This window comes from Ascidia mentula, chromosome 9 (assembly GCF_947561715.1).
Source record: "Ascidia mentula chromosome 9, kaAscMent1.1, whole genome shotgun sequence".
NCBI classification, from domain to species: Eukaryota; Metazoa; Chordata; class Ascidiacea; order Phlebobranchia; family Ascidiidae; genus Ascidia; species Ascidia mentula.
In genome coordinates this window covers 15,325,141-15,344,070 of record NC_138574.1, presented here as the reverse complement: position 1 = coordinate 15,344,070, position 18,930 = coordinate 15,325,141, and the positions used below count along the sequence as shown (strand labels likewise).

The 18,930-nt window shown below is 38.1% G+C and overlaps 3 protein-coding genes across 5 annotated transcripts; all 3 read right to left on the bottom strand.

Annotated features, from left to right (window-relative positions):
• Positions 1-274: 274 nt before the first annotated feature.
• On the bottom strand, positions 275-4,306 carry LOC145913579 (beta-1,4-N-acetylgalactosaminyltransferase bre-4-like). Its single transcript, XM_083001296.1, has 6 exons — positions 3,138-4,306; positions 2,864-3,032; positions 2,008-2,231; positions 1,806-1,945; positions 1,545-1,633; positions 275-1,067 (listed from the first exon to the last, which is right to left on the bottom strand). Exons 1-6 carry the CDS (start codon positions 3,367-3,369, stop codon positions 821-823), a joined length of 1,101 nt encoding a protein of 366 aa, XP_082857422.1. The 5' UTR covers positions 3,370-4,306; the 3' UTR covers positions 275-820.
• Positions 4,307-5,438: 1,132 nt separating this feature from the next.
• On the bottom strand, positions 5,439-8,975 carry LOC145913370 (uncharacterized). Of its 2 annotated transcripts, XM_083000999.1 has the most exons (3): positions 8,601-8,975; positions 6,721-8,447; positions 6,298-6,476 (listed from the first exon to the last, which is right to left on the bottom strand). In XM_083000999.1, exons 1-3 carry the CDS (start codon positions 8,731-8,733, stop codon positions 6,432-6,434), a joined length of 1,905 nt encoding a protein of 634 aa, XP_082857125.1. In that variant the 5' UTR covers positions 8,734-8,975; the 3' UTR covers positions 6,298-6,431. The 2 variants fall into 2 exon arrangements, with proteins under 2 accessions (XP_082857123.1, XP_082857125.1); XM_083000997.1 differs by having other exon boundaries at positions 5,439-8,447.
• A 1,414-nt stretch (positions 8,976-10,389) lies between these two features.
• LOC145913611 (DBH-like monooxygenase protein 1 homolog) lies at positions 10,390-18,920 on the bottom strand. Of its 2 annotated transcripts, none has more exons than XM_083001331.1 (18): positions 18,681-18,920; positions 18,185-18,295; positions 17,981-18,130; positions 16,702-16,792; positions 16,468-16,649; positions 16,326-16,403; positions 16,170-16,274; positions 15,988-16,090; positions 15,762-15,931; positions 15,212-15,306; positions 14,996-15,152; positions 14,792-14,940; positions 14,654-14,741; positions 14,398-14,496; positions 14,107-14,202; positions 12,089-12,215; positions 11,338-11,825; positions 10,390-11,209 (listed from the first exon to the last, which is right to left on the bottom strand). In XM_083001331.1, the coding sequence occupies exons 2-15, from the start codon at positions 18,263-18,265 to the stop codon at positions 14,161-14,163; spliced, it is 1,590 nt and encodes a 529-aa protein (XP_082857457.1). In that variant the 5' UTR covers positions 18,266-18,295; positions 18,681-18,920; the 3' UTR covers positions 10,390-11,209; positions 11,338-11,825; positions 12,089-12,215; positions 14,107-14,160. The 2 variants fall into 2 exon arrangements, with proteins under 2 accessions (XP_082857457.1, XP_082857458.1); XM_083001332.1 differs by lacking the exon at positions 18,681-18,920 and adding an exon at positions 16,858-17,057 and having other exon boundaries at positions 17,981-18,125; positions 18,185-18,195.
• Between the last annotated feature and the right edge of the window lie 10 nt (positions 18,921-18,930).

Genomic DNA, 18,930 nt, shown 5'->3' with positions numbered 1-18,930 from the left:
GGATGAAACTACTTGAATTACATTTAAATAAATTCTTGTGGTTACATTAACTTGGAGTTTTTGGCCGCCGAAAAACGCCAAAATCGCATTTAACCCAATGCATTTTTCATTTTGCGTAAAGTGTTACTCATGCGTGACGAAAAGAGTTTCCATTCCATGTTTTAGTATTCTATGGTGTAACCTAGCTCAAAGGCAAGTCATACTACTTATGTAATGTGACTCCGTTCTGTTGGAATGGAGATGTTTGCCCACCTTCTGATATGGAGCAGATAAGAACAATATTCAACCAACATTTATTTTGGAATATACTGATAGCATTTAAAAAACGGGAAAAAAATACGAACAACACAATGTCAATAAAATATTTAGCACCAAAGTTATTGTAATAAGTTAGAAAAAGGAAATCGGCTTACAAAAATGGTAAATAAGCTTCACAATTTTATTGTCTGTTTGACAAATACAGCTGTCATGGCCTTTTTCTGAAAACATAAATGACTTGCCAAGGATTTTTGTGTGCAAAACAACAATATAGTTTTAATTATATTACACAGTTTTGAAATATGAATCCGTTGGACAAACCGAAACCCATCTAAACTTAAATAAACAACAAACTGAAAAAAAAAACGTTGTTAATGCCGGAAATTGTACCAAAGTTGATTATGTGTTAACAGTGGCAAGACTATTAATGTAACGCATGATACACATCAGACGATTCAGCTCTCTGTTTGGGAATATATGCATGAGCGAATACATACTCGAATTCTCGTTTCGCAAATATTAAAAAACGTGCGCTAGTGCGAATACAGCCAGGTCCACTCATTCACTTTTTCTCTTTTTCTTTGTTCTCTTGGGGACTGAAAGTTTCAACTTGAAATAGTTGTGTATTAGCAGGTGAAGGTTTGATGAATATCGTTGTGTGTGTTTGATATTTCACCACCCCTGTTATGTTCGATTGGAGTGAGTTCAAACCATCTTGGTCGTACCTCGGTTTCCAGTTGTACAAAACTTTGTGTCTTCGTCCGTTCTTCGGGTTTTTCGAATCCGGGTCGTGACCAATCATAAAAAACCTGAGGAAAGTTTTTAACATCAAGTAAATAATTAAACACTTTCCAGAAACCTTAACCGGACAGTGGATCGTTTCACGAAAACTTTTAACTGAAACGTCACAAAATCTCGTCACTTATTTTCGGGTCAACAATGGAAGTGTTTGATTAACTTTGTGGTCACACCCTGCTTTGTGAGACTTCCTCTGTTTCGTCAAACACAATAGTCATTTGGTCAAATATTTATTTTCCTTCTCGTAGTTCGTTTGTCCAAGAAACATAATTCCCTGCGTTTCGTCATCTTAGCAAGAATTGTCAACTACTTACGATGGGGACACTTAAACTATTGCAGGCGTTTTCTCAAAATGCCACTGTGAAGAATTTTTAAAGGGCCTGTTTGCAAGTTTTGTCCTAGGTTTTATTGTGGTAAAAATTGATGGCGTTGTTGTGTCCGAGAATTGTAAAATAGAAGTAACATCGACAACAGAAAACATATCCTACCTGCTGTTGTTGGTTAAGGGTCTGTAGACCAGGAATTTCCCCACGTGTCCAATTCTGTAAAACATATCATCATCCTCCCCTCCCCAGCCCTGAAACAATAGTTAATAGGTTTCCACACAATCTGAGGCAAGTTATGTTTGTTTCATATAACCAAAGTAAAAGCTTTGTGCTTTTATTTCTAAGAATGGGATCTAAATAGTTTTTTATCAACATTCGTCACAATGGCGTCACAGGTGCTTGTAAAGTTTGTTAAAAACTTACATAATAAGAGTTTGAATATCCGTTGAGAGTTTTAAACTGGTTTTCGGTCATTCCAAGCACCGCGCCCACGGTAAGACCGCAACATATTGTGTAGTTGTATTTGTTGAGAAGTGCTGCTATGTGATTCACGTAAATTCCATCTGGAAACATTCTTCGTGTACATCACGACTTATGACATCACAATACCACGTCAAAATCACACCTTTGCACTCGTAAACCGTCCGGTCGTCTTCAGAAATTACGTCAACATCATGAAAGAAGAAACAATCAAACTTTATTCCGGGAAAGTTAGTTGTGGCGTATTCGAAGGCTGTGTTCATCAACTGGCCTTTGTTGAAAACCTCTCTGTCATCCTGTTGCGCCACCAGTATGACGTAACGAAGTTGTTGACGTTGCAGGAGCCCGTGCGTGTATTGAAGAAAGAATCTGAGGACATTTTATTTCTCCCATTGTTTACAAGCAATATATTAAATGTATTTCGTGGCAATCAATGCTTTCAGTACATTCATAAACTGGTTACTACTATTGTTGCGCATTCCAATGAGGCAGCAAGTGAATTATGAATCTGACGTTCTTCTGGTGAAAAACAACAAATATACACCTTTTGTTTAATACAATCTTTTTTAAACAAAAGGTGTATATTTGTTGTTTTTCACCAGAAGAGCGTCAGATTCATAATTCATTATGATACCTGGTGGTTACAACCCATTTTCGGTTTTCAAAGCAGCAAGTCTCGGATTAATTCCAACTTATTTATTAATTAGACAAAATCGATTTTACATACTTCCCATAAAGATCATCAGTTTAAAATCTATAAATCAGTGACATCAAACCGAGGCTTCATTGAAATAAACCTTCCATTTGATGTCGCAAAGATAACTGATGGTCAGTTTCTATCTACATGCTGGGAAGGTTGAATATCCAGCTACCAAACGGGTTGACGCGCCAAACACTCGCTTGAGGGCCTTATGTACGCATATCGGTTATCAACCAGTTGGTTATCAGTAAGTGTGACTGGGAAAGTTATTCGGTATCAAGTAAGTGTTTACAATGCCCACCTTAAGTGCGTCTCCCTTTCCCTCTGGGGGATGATGACCGCAATTGTTGACCTCGGCTGACAACCACGTGGTCCCGGATAAAAGCCTCCAAGTTCAAGGTCGGGATAAATGGCTGATATTTGTTGGTAATCGAGCGGCCAAACCACCTTCCCTGCTTCATTCTTTTGCACTGAACCGGAACATAAACTTAGCTTTGAAGTTGGATTACATTTTCCTTGTCCAGGTTGAAACCGGAACAAAATTCAGCGAATTCTTTTCTTATAAATCAACTCACCTTCTGTATGCAGAGCCTGTCGACCAATCAAAAGCGGGGAAACTGGTGGACATAAATTACCTATTTCTGTTACCATAGCAACACGGTTTGTTTGTTGCGCGATTATTTTTTTGTTTCTCAACAAGTTTTCGTATTTCTCCATTTTGTTGGTCATCGTGTAATTAAACGTTAAAATTACCGTGAACGTCAGAAAACACGCAACTGTAGTCGTCGTTTTTGTATATTTAAACATTTTCTCTGCGTCCTATTTTGGAACATAGAATTTAAAATGTGTTGAATTGGAAGAATTGCTTCAATGTTTGCATTACCCAAAATTATTTCATGCTAATATTGATTCACGTCCTCGGCTATCTCCAGTATGGGATGAATTCGTTGACACAATGATGCTCAGTATAATCTCCCCTAGTCTTAATATCTTGACTTTTACTGCTTTCAACCCAACGCACACAGGGTGACGTAATACTCTCATTGGTTTAAATTATGTGAACTTCCAACCATTACGTTTGAACCTGAACTGCTGAAGGTTCTCCACCAACCTAACGTCTCACCCGGATCCAAACTCAGACAAACCCAAAGCCTAAGATAAGTGACGTCATCTTGTTGTTAAAATACAAACTTACTTATCCACATCGTGTTTTGTTAACCACCTCTTTTGCGACTAACACACGACTTCTTGCGGCGAAAAGTTGGTGGAATTTACACTGTGTAAATGTTTCAATATATCAAGTAAAACTTTCACCTCTTTACTCAAAACCTCAAGTTTCTAAATCGTTTCAATCCTGTTTACCGAAGCGTGACGGTAATGTATTTCATCCAACATGGCTTAGCGCGTTTGATAAAATGATCGCCTACCTTGTAGTTTTAATAAGCTATGGATATTTATAAAATTAGGATAATCTTACTCGGTGGTTTCGAAAAGCATCTTTAAATGCCTAAATTCACTCACAACTGGTTCTGTGTTAGCCCCGCTGTACCTTTGTTCAAGAACACGTCAGAAGATTATTTTAGGAAACTTTAAAACCTTCATTTCCAACTGATATTTATAACATTAGAAACGACGCAATTTATGCCACAGCTCTTGACCTCAATATAAATTCCTTTTTCTAACAACACGAAGGAATCTTTCGTTGTAAATATTTAGTCTTCACTACTTATTTGCGTGAAAACCAGCTTTGTTTCAAAACTGCGCAAGTCCTGTTCATCGAAGCGTTACTCCCGTGCGAAAATATGCGAGTGACGAGTAATTATTCAAGCATTACATTGTGCGGAATGTGCAGGAAGTTCGCTTATAAACTCCCAACATAGGTAACGGTGACAAGCACAAATGTATCAACTCCGTGTGCGAACGGTTCTAATTCGTTCCATACTTCTGAGCTCAAAAATAATATTCAAATTCTTAAACAAACAGAGGAGTGTCCCAGGCCTGAGCTTGTCAAGATCCTGGAAAACCCCACAACCAGTTCACGCGTGGAAAGATTGCGGTGGGCAAAAGCGCACGAGGCGTCCACAGCGTTGGATGATTCATAATACAACAGTGCTATGGTATTGTGCATCAAATTTATAGTTCCAACTATCTAAAACGCTTATCAACAGATTGAAACAATTAATCATTCTAATTTAAAACCTGCATTTCCTGTACAACAGGCCCTGGTTTATCTCTGGAAAAGGTCAAGCAAAGGATACAATTTACGCTATGAAATGGACATGACACTTAACAGTCCGCATAGGAAAACATGATTTGACGCACTCATGCATTGGACATTGCACTACGCAGTGGTCGCCTTTGTGGTGATGACGTTGTACTGTTTTAAGTTGGCAATTATAAATTCGTTGCAGCTGCGTCGGTAAAACATTTTGTTGAGGATAATTACGTAACTGGGTTATGAAAGTCTCCGGCTAAGTTGGCTTACTTCGTAAGTTATATCGCGCAAAGCATCACAAGTTCATTGACTTTGCCGTGCACCTGTTTTTTATCTTAACTACCTGAGTAATTTATTTAAGCGTTGATAAACAACTATCGGTGCCAGCATTCATACGTGAAAATAAATTTAACGTATTTTGGATAATGGCACGCCATCAACGTTGTATCATCGAATGAAAAAACTAAATACTTTTAAGGGTTCACGGCGAGTTGCCCCGTTTGCTTAATACACAGTGACGTTGCCAGCCCAAATTTTTGTTAGGGCCAATTGTTTTCCGGATTTAAACTAAAAAAAATTGCAACGAATTGCCGCTTCTGATTTCACGCGGAAACACTGTTTGTCGCTGAACCGAAACGCCTGCTACAAAATGAAACAGGTAAATATAAATTTTATATATCAAGGGGGTTGCACATTGGAAATTATGAACAGTTCCTAAAAATGTTCTACTGTGAGCAAACCGTGCTTCGTTTATGCTTTTTTTACTACAGGATTTTGATTGAAAACATTCATCACTTTAGTTCATAAACCTTATGTGAAAGCTTTATGCAAGGCACTATGTGTACAAAATCAAATGTTAAATAACTTGATTATTTTTCAATAATAACCTTTTTGTTGGTTTTCATCAAAAGTTGAAGATTAATTCTTTTACAACCATAAATATGCAATGTACGCAATGACAGACAGGTTTCAAGCAAAGTAAGTAAACATGATTGGGGAACGTTTTTACAAAAACTAAGTTTGAGAGAAACAATTGATTTAAAAGCACAGTTTGACACTATGTCAACAGTTAGTTTTGTTATGCCAGTGCTGCTAACATCCAAATGTTGTAAGGATTTTGATGCAATTACAAATTCAGCAACACCGTTATCTGTCACTTTTGAACATCCAGCAACATTTAAATGTGCGATATTTGCAGTGTATTTTGCAATGTGGGAAAGTCCCACATCTGTTACTAACGAACAATTAGCAACAATAAGTGTTGTCAAAAGCTTGCATGATGTTGCAATTGTCAACAAACAGTCATTATTGATAGATTTGATTCCATGGAGGTCAAGATGATTTACTTGTTTCAGTTTGGTGCAATGGGCTAAAAACCATTCAGTTGTAACTTTGCTGCACATGCCAATGTTTAACCGTTGTAAGTTGTTCGTTTTTGTTATCAGGTTGGACAGTACAGTGTTTGAAACACCAAAACAACCGGACAGTTCTAAAGTCTTTAATGTTTTGCCGTGGTGTTTACAGAGTAATGCAAAGGACTCATCGGTTATAGCTGGATCACCATTGACATTGACACCTGTAATTGTGTGCATTGCTGTACAAACAGCTGAAAGCCCATTGTCTGTAGTGGAGGTCCACGGAACTTGAACATCAGTCAGGAACCTGCAGTGACATGCAGCATGTAGAAGGACAGAATCACCTGCAAGTTGTAACCCGGTGCATTTAGTTATGTGAAGGGACTGCAAATGAGATTTGCAACTTTTAAAAAAATTACGTAGTCCTTGATTACTCACTGATTTGCCACAACTATTGCTAATTTTAAGAGACCTTGGCCTCCGTGCACCCATTTCAGTTAGCCATGTGTCAGTTACTTTTATATCATCTGCTATTATGTCTTTCCACAGAGTAAAATCATTTGCCAAACTGTTAAATCTTTTGCAAACCTTAGCTACAGTTGGCAACTCTGAAAGTTGAAGAAATGAGAAGATTGATAGAATGATTTCATCTGGAAATTCTGTCAATTTACAACAAGTGGAAAATATTGGGAAATTGCGTTCCATCCAGACCCTCGGCGATCGTACAACATTTTCTGGTAGTGGTTTTATCGATCTTTGTGGAAGTAAAACCGATTTTTCCTCTATGCAGTTTTCATTTTTTCCAGAATTTATATCCATAGAAGACCACGTGTTTAGTTCCCTGCTTCCGTAAGATCCCCAAGCAATACTTGATTTTTCCCAAATTCTTTTCGTACTCACTGACCCTTGTACATTTTGTCCTGCACTTCTTGGCCTTTCTCCTGCTTTATGTGGTGATCTTTTTTTGACCACTTTGGTACTGGCTTCACTGTTTATTACATCTTTGTTTGGTGTTGATCTTTTATTTGGTTGTGAATTTTCAGCACTATGAGGTCTAACCACAACTTTTTTGGGTGATTTAGATTGTGGTAGAATTTTATGATTTATTTTCTTTAAATCAAGTTTTGGGATCTCTACCTGTTCCTTCTTTTTGTCAATTGTTTCATTGCCTTCCACTGTTGAGTTTACTCCCACAAGATTAATTGTTGGTTCTTCACTGCCTTCACCAGATGTATTGCTTTGCATGAGAAGGCTTAGTAGCATACCTTTGGTTGGTGATGTTTCAGGGGTTTGTGGTGGAGTGCAAACGTTTTTTTTGATATCCACCAAATTATCCTGTACATTTTCACTTCTTTTATTTGTGTAATTATCTTTTGAACCTGATGTAAAGTCAGAAGGTGGAAAAATATCAGCAGAGGTGAGGTATGTTGAATGTGGATGCAACTTACACTTTTCACATTCATGATATTCCCCAACTAAGTCCTTTGTGGAAGTTTCGTCCTTTTCAGACCAACATGAAACTGGGACTGCTTTCAAATAGTCTTCCTGTGTGGCAGAATTTGAATAAACATCCAACTGCTTTGTGGTTTTATCTGGGGGTCGGTGTGTAAACATCCCAATGGATTCTTTGTAATTTGAAAATATCACACTTTTATTGTTGGATTCTTTTAAAGTGTCAACATTGTGTTCATTGAAAATCTGGAAATCTTGTAGCAAATAAGTCTCACTGTCGATTGCTGTAGCACTTTTATCAACAGAAACTTGCTCATTTTCCCTGACTTCCAGTGGTAATGTGCTGGGGAAATCAATAGAACTACAGGCATTCAAGGTACCGCTGCTTTCAATTGATGAAACTTCTATCAGATCACTTTCTGATACAGCACTGACAGAGTTAATGAAGTTTTCCTCCATTTTTTTAGAAATAAAGGGTTCCAACGATGCATCCCTATTAGTTACAGGAAAAACATTTTTTTGAGAAGAATTCTTTTGCAGAAATTCCTTGTTCAAATTTTCTGTGCTTTTATTTATTGGTATAGTGCATTTTTCTGTGTTTGGATCACTTTCTTCATTACTTGTAAGAATGCCTTGTGTGTTTGTAAGTAGTTCTGTTGTTGAATAGACAGTTTCATATGATTCTGCTGCCGCTATCTGCTTTGTTTGTGGGGTTCTGTTTAAAAGGACTTCTGTTCGGTGCAAGAAATCATTCACATATTTAAACTTTTTCGTTTGAAGGTATTGACTTGCCCCCCACCTATCGGGAGGGTAATCTTTGGTTTCTGTTGAACTGATTGGTGGTTCATCCAAAATCTGTGTTCCTAAAAACAAATCAACTCTTGGTTTCTAACTGATCGTGAACAAACTTTGACATACACATATGCTTACTTTAAAGAAGTGCGGCAAGGTACAATTAACTGTAGGGAATTTTGATTTAGACTTATTACTGACAAAAATGTAAAAATAAATCATGCCTTGGTTAAATATTCCGTTTGCTTTTCTTTCCAAAATCTGGTTAGCCATTTTGTTTACGAGATGAAGTCTTTCCAGCTCCGTCAGGGAATTGTTTAATTCCTCATTTGCAGTTAGGTAATTAATATCAGACATGCTAAACACAACTTACTGGCCTGTAATAAAACAATCATAAAATATATTAACATGATGTGATCTTGTTGCTGCACCACGCCAATCAACTGTGGTGTGTGTTCCTGTGCCAGTAGGCAAGCTGCTAACTGCCTGCAGTTGAATAATTTACAAATATAGTTGAACTGTATTCAAAATATAGTTGTCTTTTTTATCTAAACAATATCAGGTGTGTAGCACTGTGGCATCGGTATCCTGCATCAAACGCTTTGCGTAGCGCCACTGGTACTGAACACCTACAGTATGTTGTGATTGCCTAACAACTTGTAGATAGTATAAGTGGACCCTTTTCTTGCTGGCCCACACATGTAATATAAAGGCCCTTTCCACTTTCGATGAAAGATTTCCACTTTGTAAAACTTCAAGTCGTTGTTATTTAGTTGACAATAAAAGAAGAAACGCTACAATTAACTTTCAAGTGGCTTGTGTAATTAGTTCCCATGGTTACCGTAGAGTAGTGGCAAGACACGGTCACAGTTAATATTGAAAATTTCGATTGTTTAAACTTTCGGTTGTGTTGTAGCGCATCTATGATTACATTTATCATTAAATTAACAGTTTTAAGTTGTACTTTTTAAAAGACGATTTTGAAATTTTACTGTCAAGATGTAGTCCCAGTTGGGAATTCCCCCAGTCTACATTTTATTTGTATTTTTTCTGGTCAGTTGATATTTTTCAACAATCGTTGATATCTTTTCTGTTAGAAATGGTCCATATTGTGGTAATCTTGCCGAAGTTTCTGTCACAAAACCCATTATGGTACAAATTTCTTCCCAAAAGACCAACCGCGCTCAAAGCAATGTACCCAACGCATGAAATTACTATCATCAAATCTATAAACACAAAATGTTCAGCTAATATTTAATGGAAGATTACCAGCGTTTTCTCAAAACTTACTAACACTTTTTTTAAATTGATAAGCTCCTACCTGTACCAAACATTCCAACATTTCGTGAATATGTTATGACGAAATAGCTTGCTGTGACGTAAAGTGACGTCAAAATAAGGAATGTGGCTGAAAACTTTTTCTTTTCTGTGCAGTCTGAAGACCAAGCCAACATTGTTTGAGCGACTTTGCTCAAAAAACGGTTTAATTGTTAATTGTTTCCGTAGTTCTTGCGTCACAACAGACTCCATTATTCATTTATATGGAAGGAATAAGTGCTGGTGTCCGTTTTAAGATGTTAGAAGTACGTAGTGCTGCTGTGCAACGACGTGTAATTTTGTTAGACAAAACCGGCGTTAACACCACTGGCGAAGACCCGTGTAAGTTATTGGGAGGGGTTGAGGGATATCATTGAATAAAGAAATCAATTGTTGTCTTCAACTATTTGTGTCCAAATAACAGACAACTGTGTGGTCGTGTATAATACTACAATAGAAATGAAGACTTAAACTTTACGGCCACTGTATTTGAGCACCTGGCTGACACTATTTTATCTCCAACAAACTTTGGTACAAAATGTGCTCAACGTGGAGAGATGTTTTCTTGAATGAAATTGATATCTCCCTGGCAACCCATGCGTCACCAGTCTATTGTTTACGGCAAAGGCGGTCTTGCAAACCCCGCCATCATTCTCTTCGTATTCTTGTTTTAAAAGCCTTCACGCAAGGTTTACTCACCACAAATGTATTTGAAAAACCTATACACATATTTACATTTCGAAACAAATATATTTCACGGATCTTACGTAGCACGAAACGCAATTGATTGGTTTAAACTGGTTTTAGTGATCAAACTGTTAATAGCATCCTATTTTTTAAAGAAAACGTCATTTACTGGAAATTCAACCAATAGAACAATGTTAAAAATGTAAAAGCCCCAAATGTTGACTTCAGACCATTTTTCCCTGAAGTTGTGGTGAATGAAGTTGTTGTTGTTGTTGTCGTGGTTGTTGTTGTTGTCGTGGTTGTTGTTGTTGTTGTCTCTCCAACGCAGGTTTGTGTTGGTTCGTTGTATGGATGTTCACCTGCAAAAACAATCATTGTGATATTTTGTCTGTCAGTGTATTTTTATTTTGTTTAATGTTTTACAACAGCTTTGCACAACACCATATTAACAAACACCTCCATGAACACAAACATGTGTAGCAAATATTATAGTATGCAAGAATTTGATGCTGCAACCAAACAACCACACCAACAAAATTTCGTTATGACTCATTTTAATGTAAGAAGTTTGCCTCATAATCTACCTATTCTAGAAGCCTTTGCTAATGCGTGCAGTGTACTACCTCATATAATTGGAATCTCCGAAACAAAACTTAAAAAAAACACAGCAACCAACATATCTTTAGATGGATATGACTTCCTTGGAGAAAACTCCCCAACACATGCTGGTGGTGTGGGCATATATGTTAAAAGACCACTGGTTTACCGTAGAAGCGACCAGTATAAAATTCATATACCTCGTTGCGAAAATTTGTGGATTGAAGTTGACCTGAAACAAAAAAACAAACAGAAATCAATGGTAATTGGAATAATCTACCGACACCCAGATCACAACATAACAATTTTCGCTTCACATTTAGAACACACTATCCATACTTTAAACAAAAAAAACAAAACCTTTTACATTCTTGGTGACTTCAACATCGACATTTCAAGAAAAACACCTCATGTACAAGAATACAAACTGATGATAGAGAGTCTGAACACCAAAATTATAATAGACAAAGCATCCCACACAGCCCCATCACAGAGACAATCCACTATAGACCATATCTACACAAACAATTTTTCAAATGCTATTACACCTGGTCTCATTACATTCAACATATCAGACCACTTGCCTATTTTTGCCATTATTCACAAGTCCGAACCCCAAATCATGGAATACCCTACACTTACTAGAAATTATTTCAAATTTGACACAGACAGTTTCCTACTTATGATTGAAAACAGAGCCGGCATTATTTGGAATGAATCAGATGTTCAGGATCAATTTGCAACCTTCATCCACATTTTTCAAAACACTGTAGAAGAGCATGTTCCATACACACTACAACACAGAAGGCGCAAGGCAAAGCCTTGGATCACCAAGGGTATCCTAAAATCTATAAAACATAAAAACAAACTTTATAGGAAACTCATTCAAAAAGGAAATCTCACACCCAACTTCAAATTATATTCCAATAAACTAAAATCAGTTATAAGAGCAGCCAAGCAAAATCACTACAAAAACTTATTTAATGTTAACAAGGCAAACCCAAAGCAAACCTGGAAACTTATCAACAAAATAACCACAAATAACGCCACAAAGAAAACACCCATATCACAAATTACCACACCCAATGGCACAGTTAAAGATCCAACGCACATTGCAAGTGAATTTAACAATTTTTTCACCAACATTGGGAAAAATATGGCACTACTTGTTCCTCCAACTCTCACAAAACCAATAGACTACCTCACAAACAGTCCATCAGCATCCTTCTTTTTCCACACTGTGGAAATAAACGAAGTATTTAACACCATTGCACAACTAGACATAAATAAATCAACAGGCCCTCATGACATTCCCATTAAACTAGTTAAATTAGCAGCACCCGTTATTTCACCAATCCTTTGCCAATTGCTAAACCGGTGCATCCAAACAGCAACATATCCTAAATGCTTAAAAATATCTAAAGTGATACCACTATTTAAGGGAGGGGACTCTGAAAACTTAAGTAATTACAGACCAATATCATTAATACCAATCTTTGCCAAAATATTTGAAACAATTATACATAAAAGGATGATGGACTATTTACTAAAATTTGACCTACTCACCAAATTTCAAAATGGATTTAGACCTGGACATTCAACCGACTTAGCCATAGCACACATCTATGATCACATAGCCAATTTGTTAGACCACCAACAGAAAACATGCGCAATATTCCTTGACCTCCAAAAAGCGTTCGACACAGTCAATCATGACATCATACTACAAAAACTAGAATTTCATGGTTTTCGGGGTAAAATTATAACCTTCCTTAAGAGCTACCTAACAGGCCGACAGCAATATACAAAAATTGCCAATTCACACTCCAATGTTTCCAATGTGGTTTGCGGCGTACCTCAGGGATCGCCTTTAGGACCCTTCCTCTTCCTTATATACATCAATGACTTGCCTTGCGCCTCCACATTCCACACAACACTATTTGCAGATGACACATGTCTAATCATGTCACATAAAAACATAGAGGATTTGGAGAAATATACCAATATTGAAATTGACAAGGTCAATACATGGATGCAGTCCAACAAACTAACAGTTAATTGCCAGAAAACCAAGTTCATGCTCTTCTCCAGATGTAAAAAATTAAACAATAAGTCATTTCACCTGAAAATCAATGGCGTCACACTTGAACAAGTTGAAACAGCTAAATATCTTGGCATTGAGTTCGATAGCCAACTTTTATGGGGTCCGCACATCAACATGCTCTGCAAAAAAATAGCCAAAACCATCGCTATCATGTACAAGCTCAAGCACCACTTAGGCCAAGACACACTTCGAATTGTGTATCATGCACTAGTACACTCTCACCTAAGATATGGTCTTCTAACATGGGGTTTTGCTAGTCCGTCACTGCTACATCCTCTAGTGGTTATGCAGAATCGGGTACTGCGCTTAGTTACCAATAGTCCTTTTCGCACCCACACATGGCAACTACATTTAAACACCAAAATTCTGCCGATTCACTTAATGCATAATTTACAAATTGGAAGGTTCGTACACAAGTACAAAAATCAACGTTTGCCACCAGTTTTCAAAAATTATTTCACACCAGTTGCTAGAGTTCATGCCCACACAACCAGAAGTCATACCAACCTCAAATATTTTCTTCCACGTGCATCAACGGAATTGGGCAAAAAAAACTTAAATTACAAAGGCGTAGAAATTTGGAACAACATTCCTGAAAACATAAAAAAGTTCAGTTTGGTCGGATTCCACAAAGCACTGCACGCATTCCTCATCGAATCGCTTGACATAAATCTAAACAACAACACGTGGGCGAGGTAAACACCCCCAGGAATGTTATAATTCAATCAGACACGACACCAATTAATCAAATAATTATCGCAAACCTGCCGCCAGCACGTGCCGCCATCACGTGCCTCAACATAAGTCCACACTCCACAGACGTGCCTAGATATATCTTCACACCGTCTAATGTGTTCTGCCAAGCTTATTAATGATAGATACGTAACACATCTTTTGTTGTTGTTGTTTTGTTTTTTTTCAAAAAAAACAAAAAAATATAAAACTAGTTGATATAAAAGGAAAAAAAAATGAAAAGTTTTTCTTCCAGTTGCCGATATGTGTTTGTCTTTTTGCAACGCCCGTACCTTCCATAGGGCCGGTCCTATGACCAAGAATGGTTCCACCGGTCCTTCGTCACGTCACCAGTCGAAATGATTGCTGCAAGTTGTTGTGCGTATTCGCTGACGTTTGCGAGAAATAAAATGAATTGAATTGAATTGAATTGAATTGAATTATGGTTGAGTAATATTCAAACGCAAAACAAAATCTGCAACCTAACAACGAGCAGATGTCATTCGGAAGTATCATGGCAAACATTATGTATACTCAGAAACAATATTTTCATCACTTAAATAAATTATGCGGAACACACCCACCCCTGTTGGCTGCACTCCGTTGTTGTGGCAAGCTTGTAATTTTGGCATCAAATTGACGTTTAAACTGAACTCGTTAGCGAGGTTTTGATCCCAGTTCATCTGGATAAAATAAACACTTGGTTTTATGTAATGTCGTGTTTGTTGAAAACACTAAGTTACACATGATTTGTGTTGATCGTGTATCGGAGTGTTACATGCTTCAGAGAGGGGGCAATACTTAAAAATGCATGTATTTAAATCAATGATATTCACGTACTGCGTTTAGGTATGCTTCAAGAGTCTGTCCTGTACTTTGAAATGTTAAACTTGCCAGAGAACCTGAAAGGCCTTGACTTCCGGTTACACTGTTATACAAAACATTTTTATCGGGGAAGTAACAGTCATGTATTCTTACCTTAAGTCTGCGATCTGGGCATCGGTTAAACCCATGGCTGTGAGCAACCATGGATTTAGAATAGGAGTTGTCTCGCAAGAACTTATTGGTATTTTTGGATAATACATGATGAAGGCAAGGCACATTTCTCTTGATGTGTCGAGTCCTCCCTGTTACATATTTCGGTTTCAAAATAGAAATTTCCATTATGTAGGGAATATTTACGTATGTAAAAGCTGTATTTTGTGAACTGTCGTAATCGCAGAGAACTTGGATGCTGTCTCCAGGTAAGATTGTTTTTTCCGGGGAAACATATCTGAACTCTTGGAAGTTGAAATCGTAAGCGTCGTCTTTGGTTATGTATTGTTGTTCAACTTCATTTCTGTAACATTACACTTAATTTTCCTTGCATAAAGTTTTTCAATATTTTTTAAGTATCACCTGACATGTCTTAGGGTGATCTTTTTACCCAGTAAGTGGGTGTGGGGCATTGTTGCGAATATTTTTACACTTGGAGTCCCGCCGGCCGCCATCGCCTGCGTTGACAAAGATTTTCTTTACTGCAAGTCCTATAGTTCAATTTGCGATATTTAAACCAATTTCAATCTTTTTTGTGCAAACGTTTCGTTCAACATGAGTTTTATACGTCATACGAAACCAAATCAAACGTTCTGTTACAATCGTCTCAACTTTTCTGGTAAAATTATTTTACAAAACTGGAAAAAAACCTCTGGTATGAAACTGTCGTAATAAAATTAAGCGTGAAAGGACGGGTTTAACTTTGTGGGAAGTGAAACGTTTACAGCAAAAAATCCTAGTATTTGGGGAACAAGAATTTGTAAACCAAAATCCCTTCCAATATTTTAGAAGTTTTTTTGCGACCGAATCACACCAATGAAAGCAATGTTGATACGATAGTAAAGTTTTTGCTTCAAAACGTTGAGTTGTTAAATAAATACTTAATGTTGGTATTTGGGGAATAGAGACTTACGCTCTGCAGACAATTCTCAGAGCAATCTCCATATGTGAGGAAGGAGGTGGCCTTTGGCGGAATCACGTGTGAGAGAGGATCGACCGCCTGTCCTGCTTGTATTACGCCAGCATCGTGTGTTCTGACCTGACTCGTATAATGAAACATCAGCCCAGAGTTATCCACAACACCTGTGAGTCACATGCATAAATTGGCGATTTGGGAGTGCGGTGCGTTGCAGACTTACCCGAGTCTAAGTTAGGATTGTCGTAATGCATTTCTATCACAACGTATTTAGGGTCGTCCGTCTCTCCGAATGGAAATCCAACATTGGTCGGAAATAAAAATTCCTTTCATACAAAGTTGCGAGGGTGAATATTTGTGATTTGAGCACAAAATAGCCTGTGAACTACTGTGGTTATAACTCACCCCTCCACCTACTGCCCACGCGAATATAACTAGTGCACACATGGAGGAAGATATAGGAGCATTACTTGTGTAACATTCTCCTTCAGATCCAACCGTGGATCCACTCTAAATATTCCATGTTGGCGAGGAGAAATTATTTATTTTGAAATATCTCACCGGTAGTGGATTGACGCATTGATAAATAACAATATGATGAACGTAACGTTCGTTGCCGCCTTGAATAAGTGGAGAAACCTATTGGAACGAAACGGAATGTTGTAAGAATCCACATGAATATAAGCAGTTTGTCTTTCTTAACCTTCACGATGTGTTGCTTTGACGTCACTGTTGGGAATTCCACAAGATGGCAACTGTAGTAAGTATGTGCGGTAGGGATTGTAACGCCACCAGTTCGAAGAGTAAAACTTTCAGTCATTTCACCAGCAGGTGGCGCCACTGAGCTCTGGTCGGCGGATTCCTTGAAGAGTACGTTTTTGGTGCCTGTGAACATATACGCTGTCAGAAGTTTAGAAATACACTGACGTCAACGTGCCTCTGTTGGTTCCGTGATAGTTTCCGCTCACAATGTCGTCACCAGTAGGGTCTGTAGCTCCGTACGCGTAAATTACTTTCATTGTGTTACTCTGTGGATATTTAAGTCCTTTTCATAAAAAGAGTTAAAAAAATCAACAAGATTAATCATAATTACCGACGGCACCATCAGTCATGCGAACAACATGCAAAGGACTGATGTCGACCATTAGTCATGCTGGGTCAAACCCCCCGCGTAAAGGTGATAACACCGGATATAACGCATTGTTAGCAACAAGTGCTTTTGTAAAGGCCGCATCTCTGTATTTCTATGGAAAAGACTTTCCCGGTTGGGAATTGCCCTTCTCGAACTCTGTCCTGCGTAACAGAGTAAAATTATGTGTAACAATGCAATGGGTCATGCATGGGCGCCAGTGTTTTGGTTGAATGAGCGCAGATGAACAGGCTGTTGCCAGGGCGATTTTCAGCGTGTTTGGGGCAGTTTTAGTTTGTTTTTCAGGGCTATTAGTCAGGCAGTAATTTGGTAGAGGGTGCTGTTGTACATGTAGCTGAAAAACTACCCAAATATTGAGGTTGATTTTGTGAAAAAATGAATCAGAGAAAGTATGTTCAATTTGTGATTTTCTGTTAGTGCGGACCCTTGGCAAGGAATTGTGGCCAAATTTATAATCAAAATAACTACTTAAACTGCTCCCCCGGGGGCATTTTGACCCTCTGTTGGCCATTATTTTGGTCAAAAAAGCAGAAAAAAGTGTAGGTTTGTTTTGTGAAAAAATGAATCAGAGAAAGTTACCTCCATTTGCGATTAAGTGAAGCCACCAACCCTCCTCTACACAATTCATGAAGAATTGGATGTCTTGTAATTGTCTTGGGGCCCCACCGGGGCTGTTTGTACACCCCCTAGGACTGACAATTTAGCAGTTAGCCTTTGCAAAACCCCCCAATGTGCTGTCTTAATGCAGCTGCAATCAATTTTTTTTCTGTTCAGCAATAGCAGTCCCCCATCATGAGTCATCAGACCCGGCAATTGTTTTTGGCAAACAAGAGAAACTGTAACCAGGTGCACAATAACAAATGACTTCTAAAACTCAATTTTTGGGATTTAATTGAGAGATGCGGCCTAAAGGTAAAACGTTGCCACGACAACATGACAACAAAACCATTGTAACATCGTGTATGATTGTGGAGTCAAATTACACCTTCCATTGTGGCGATGTTAACGCGGGGACGGTCCATCGATGCTCCAACCTTTGTACATTTTAATATTTCTACACACTCACCGTGATGGCAACATCTTGCGAAGTGTCACAAGCTGCGAATTGTCTCGTGAATTTAATCCAAGTCCATCCGTTGCTTTCGCCGCCTGACAAGACATCAATGTTCTGTGCGCTGTCTATTGGTGGGAAGGTGTTCGCAGTGGCGTGTCTGTCCTGCGGAATACACTCACAGATACCCGAATGCAGTCACACCATAGAAACACTCACAGTAATTGTGGCAAGTCCATTTTTCACCCAACCCACAACAATATCGGCTCCAACCATGCTTCCACTTGGGGAAATCCCCATACCAATCCACCCAGTTGTTTATCCGTGAAGCTAAAAAAAAAAATAATTTAAAAGTTTGTTCAATTAAATTCCACTTAAATAATGGCATTAAGTTGTCAGACGGAATATGTCATATATCCTTACGGGTTGTAAGGTTCAAGCATGGTATTATTTCTGCTTATCCTTATGGGTTGTTCATGATTGTGGATTTAATTTTTTCATCTGTTAGCCCGACCTGAGCCACTTTGCTAAGCTTAACTGTTAACCGAATCCACTTTTCTGGTAGTGATGGGATTTCTGTTGCCATTATACCCTTAACACACTTCATATTGCCATGTGCTGACGACCGAACTTAGCCGTCAACCCCTTGTACGGTTGTGTGTGAAATGCATGTGCGCCAAATACAACTTTAAATAGAAATACAACAAGAACTCACCTCCATTGTGATAAAACTTGTGTTAAAACTCCAGTAGAGAAAAACATTGCCTGCCGTGTCGAGTTGGTTGGAGTGCGAATATGTCTGACTCGGTGTCTGAGATTGACATCCAACAAACATACACACACAAACAAACAACAATAAATTCATGTTGTTTTTACAATCAGTTAACAAATGCGATTATTCCCAAAACTTTCTACAGTCTCTCTTTTATCTGAAAAGTTTCAAATTGTTGTGCAAGCTTCACCCA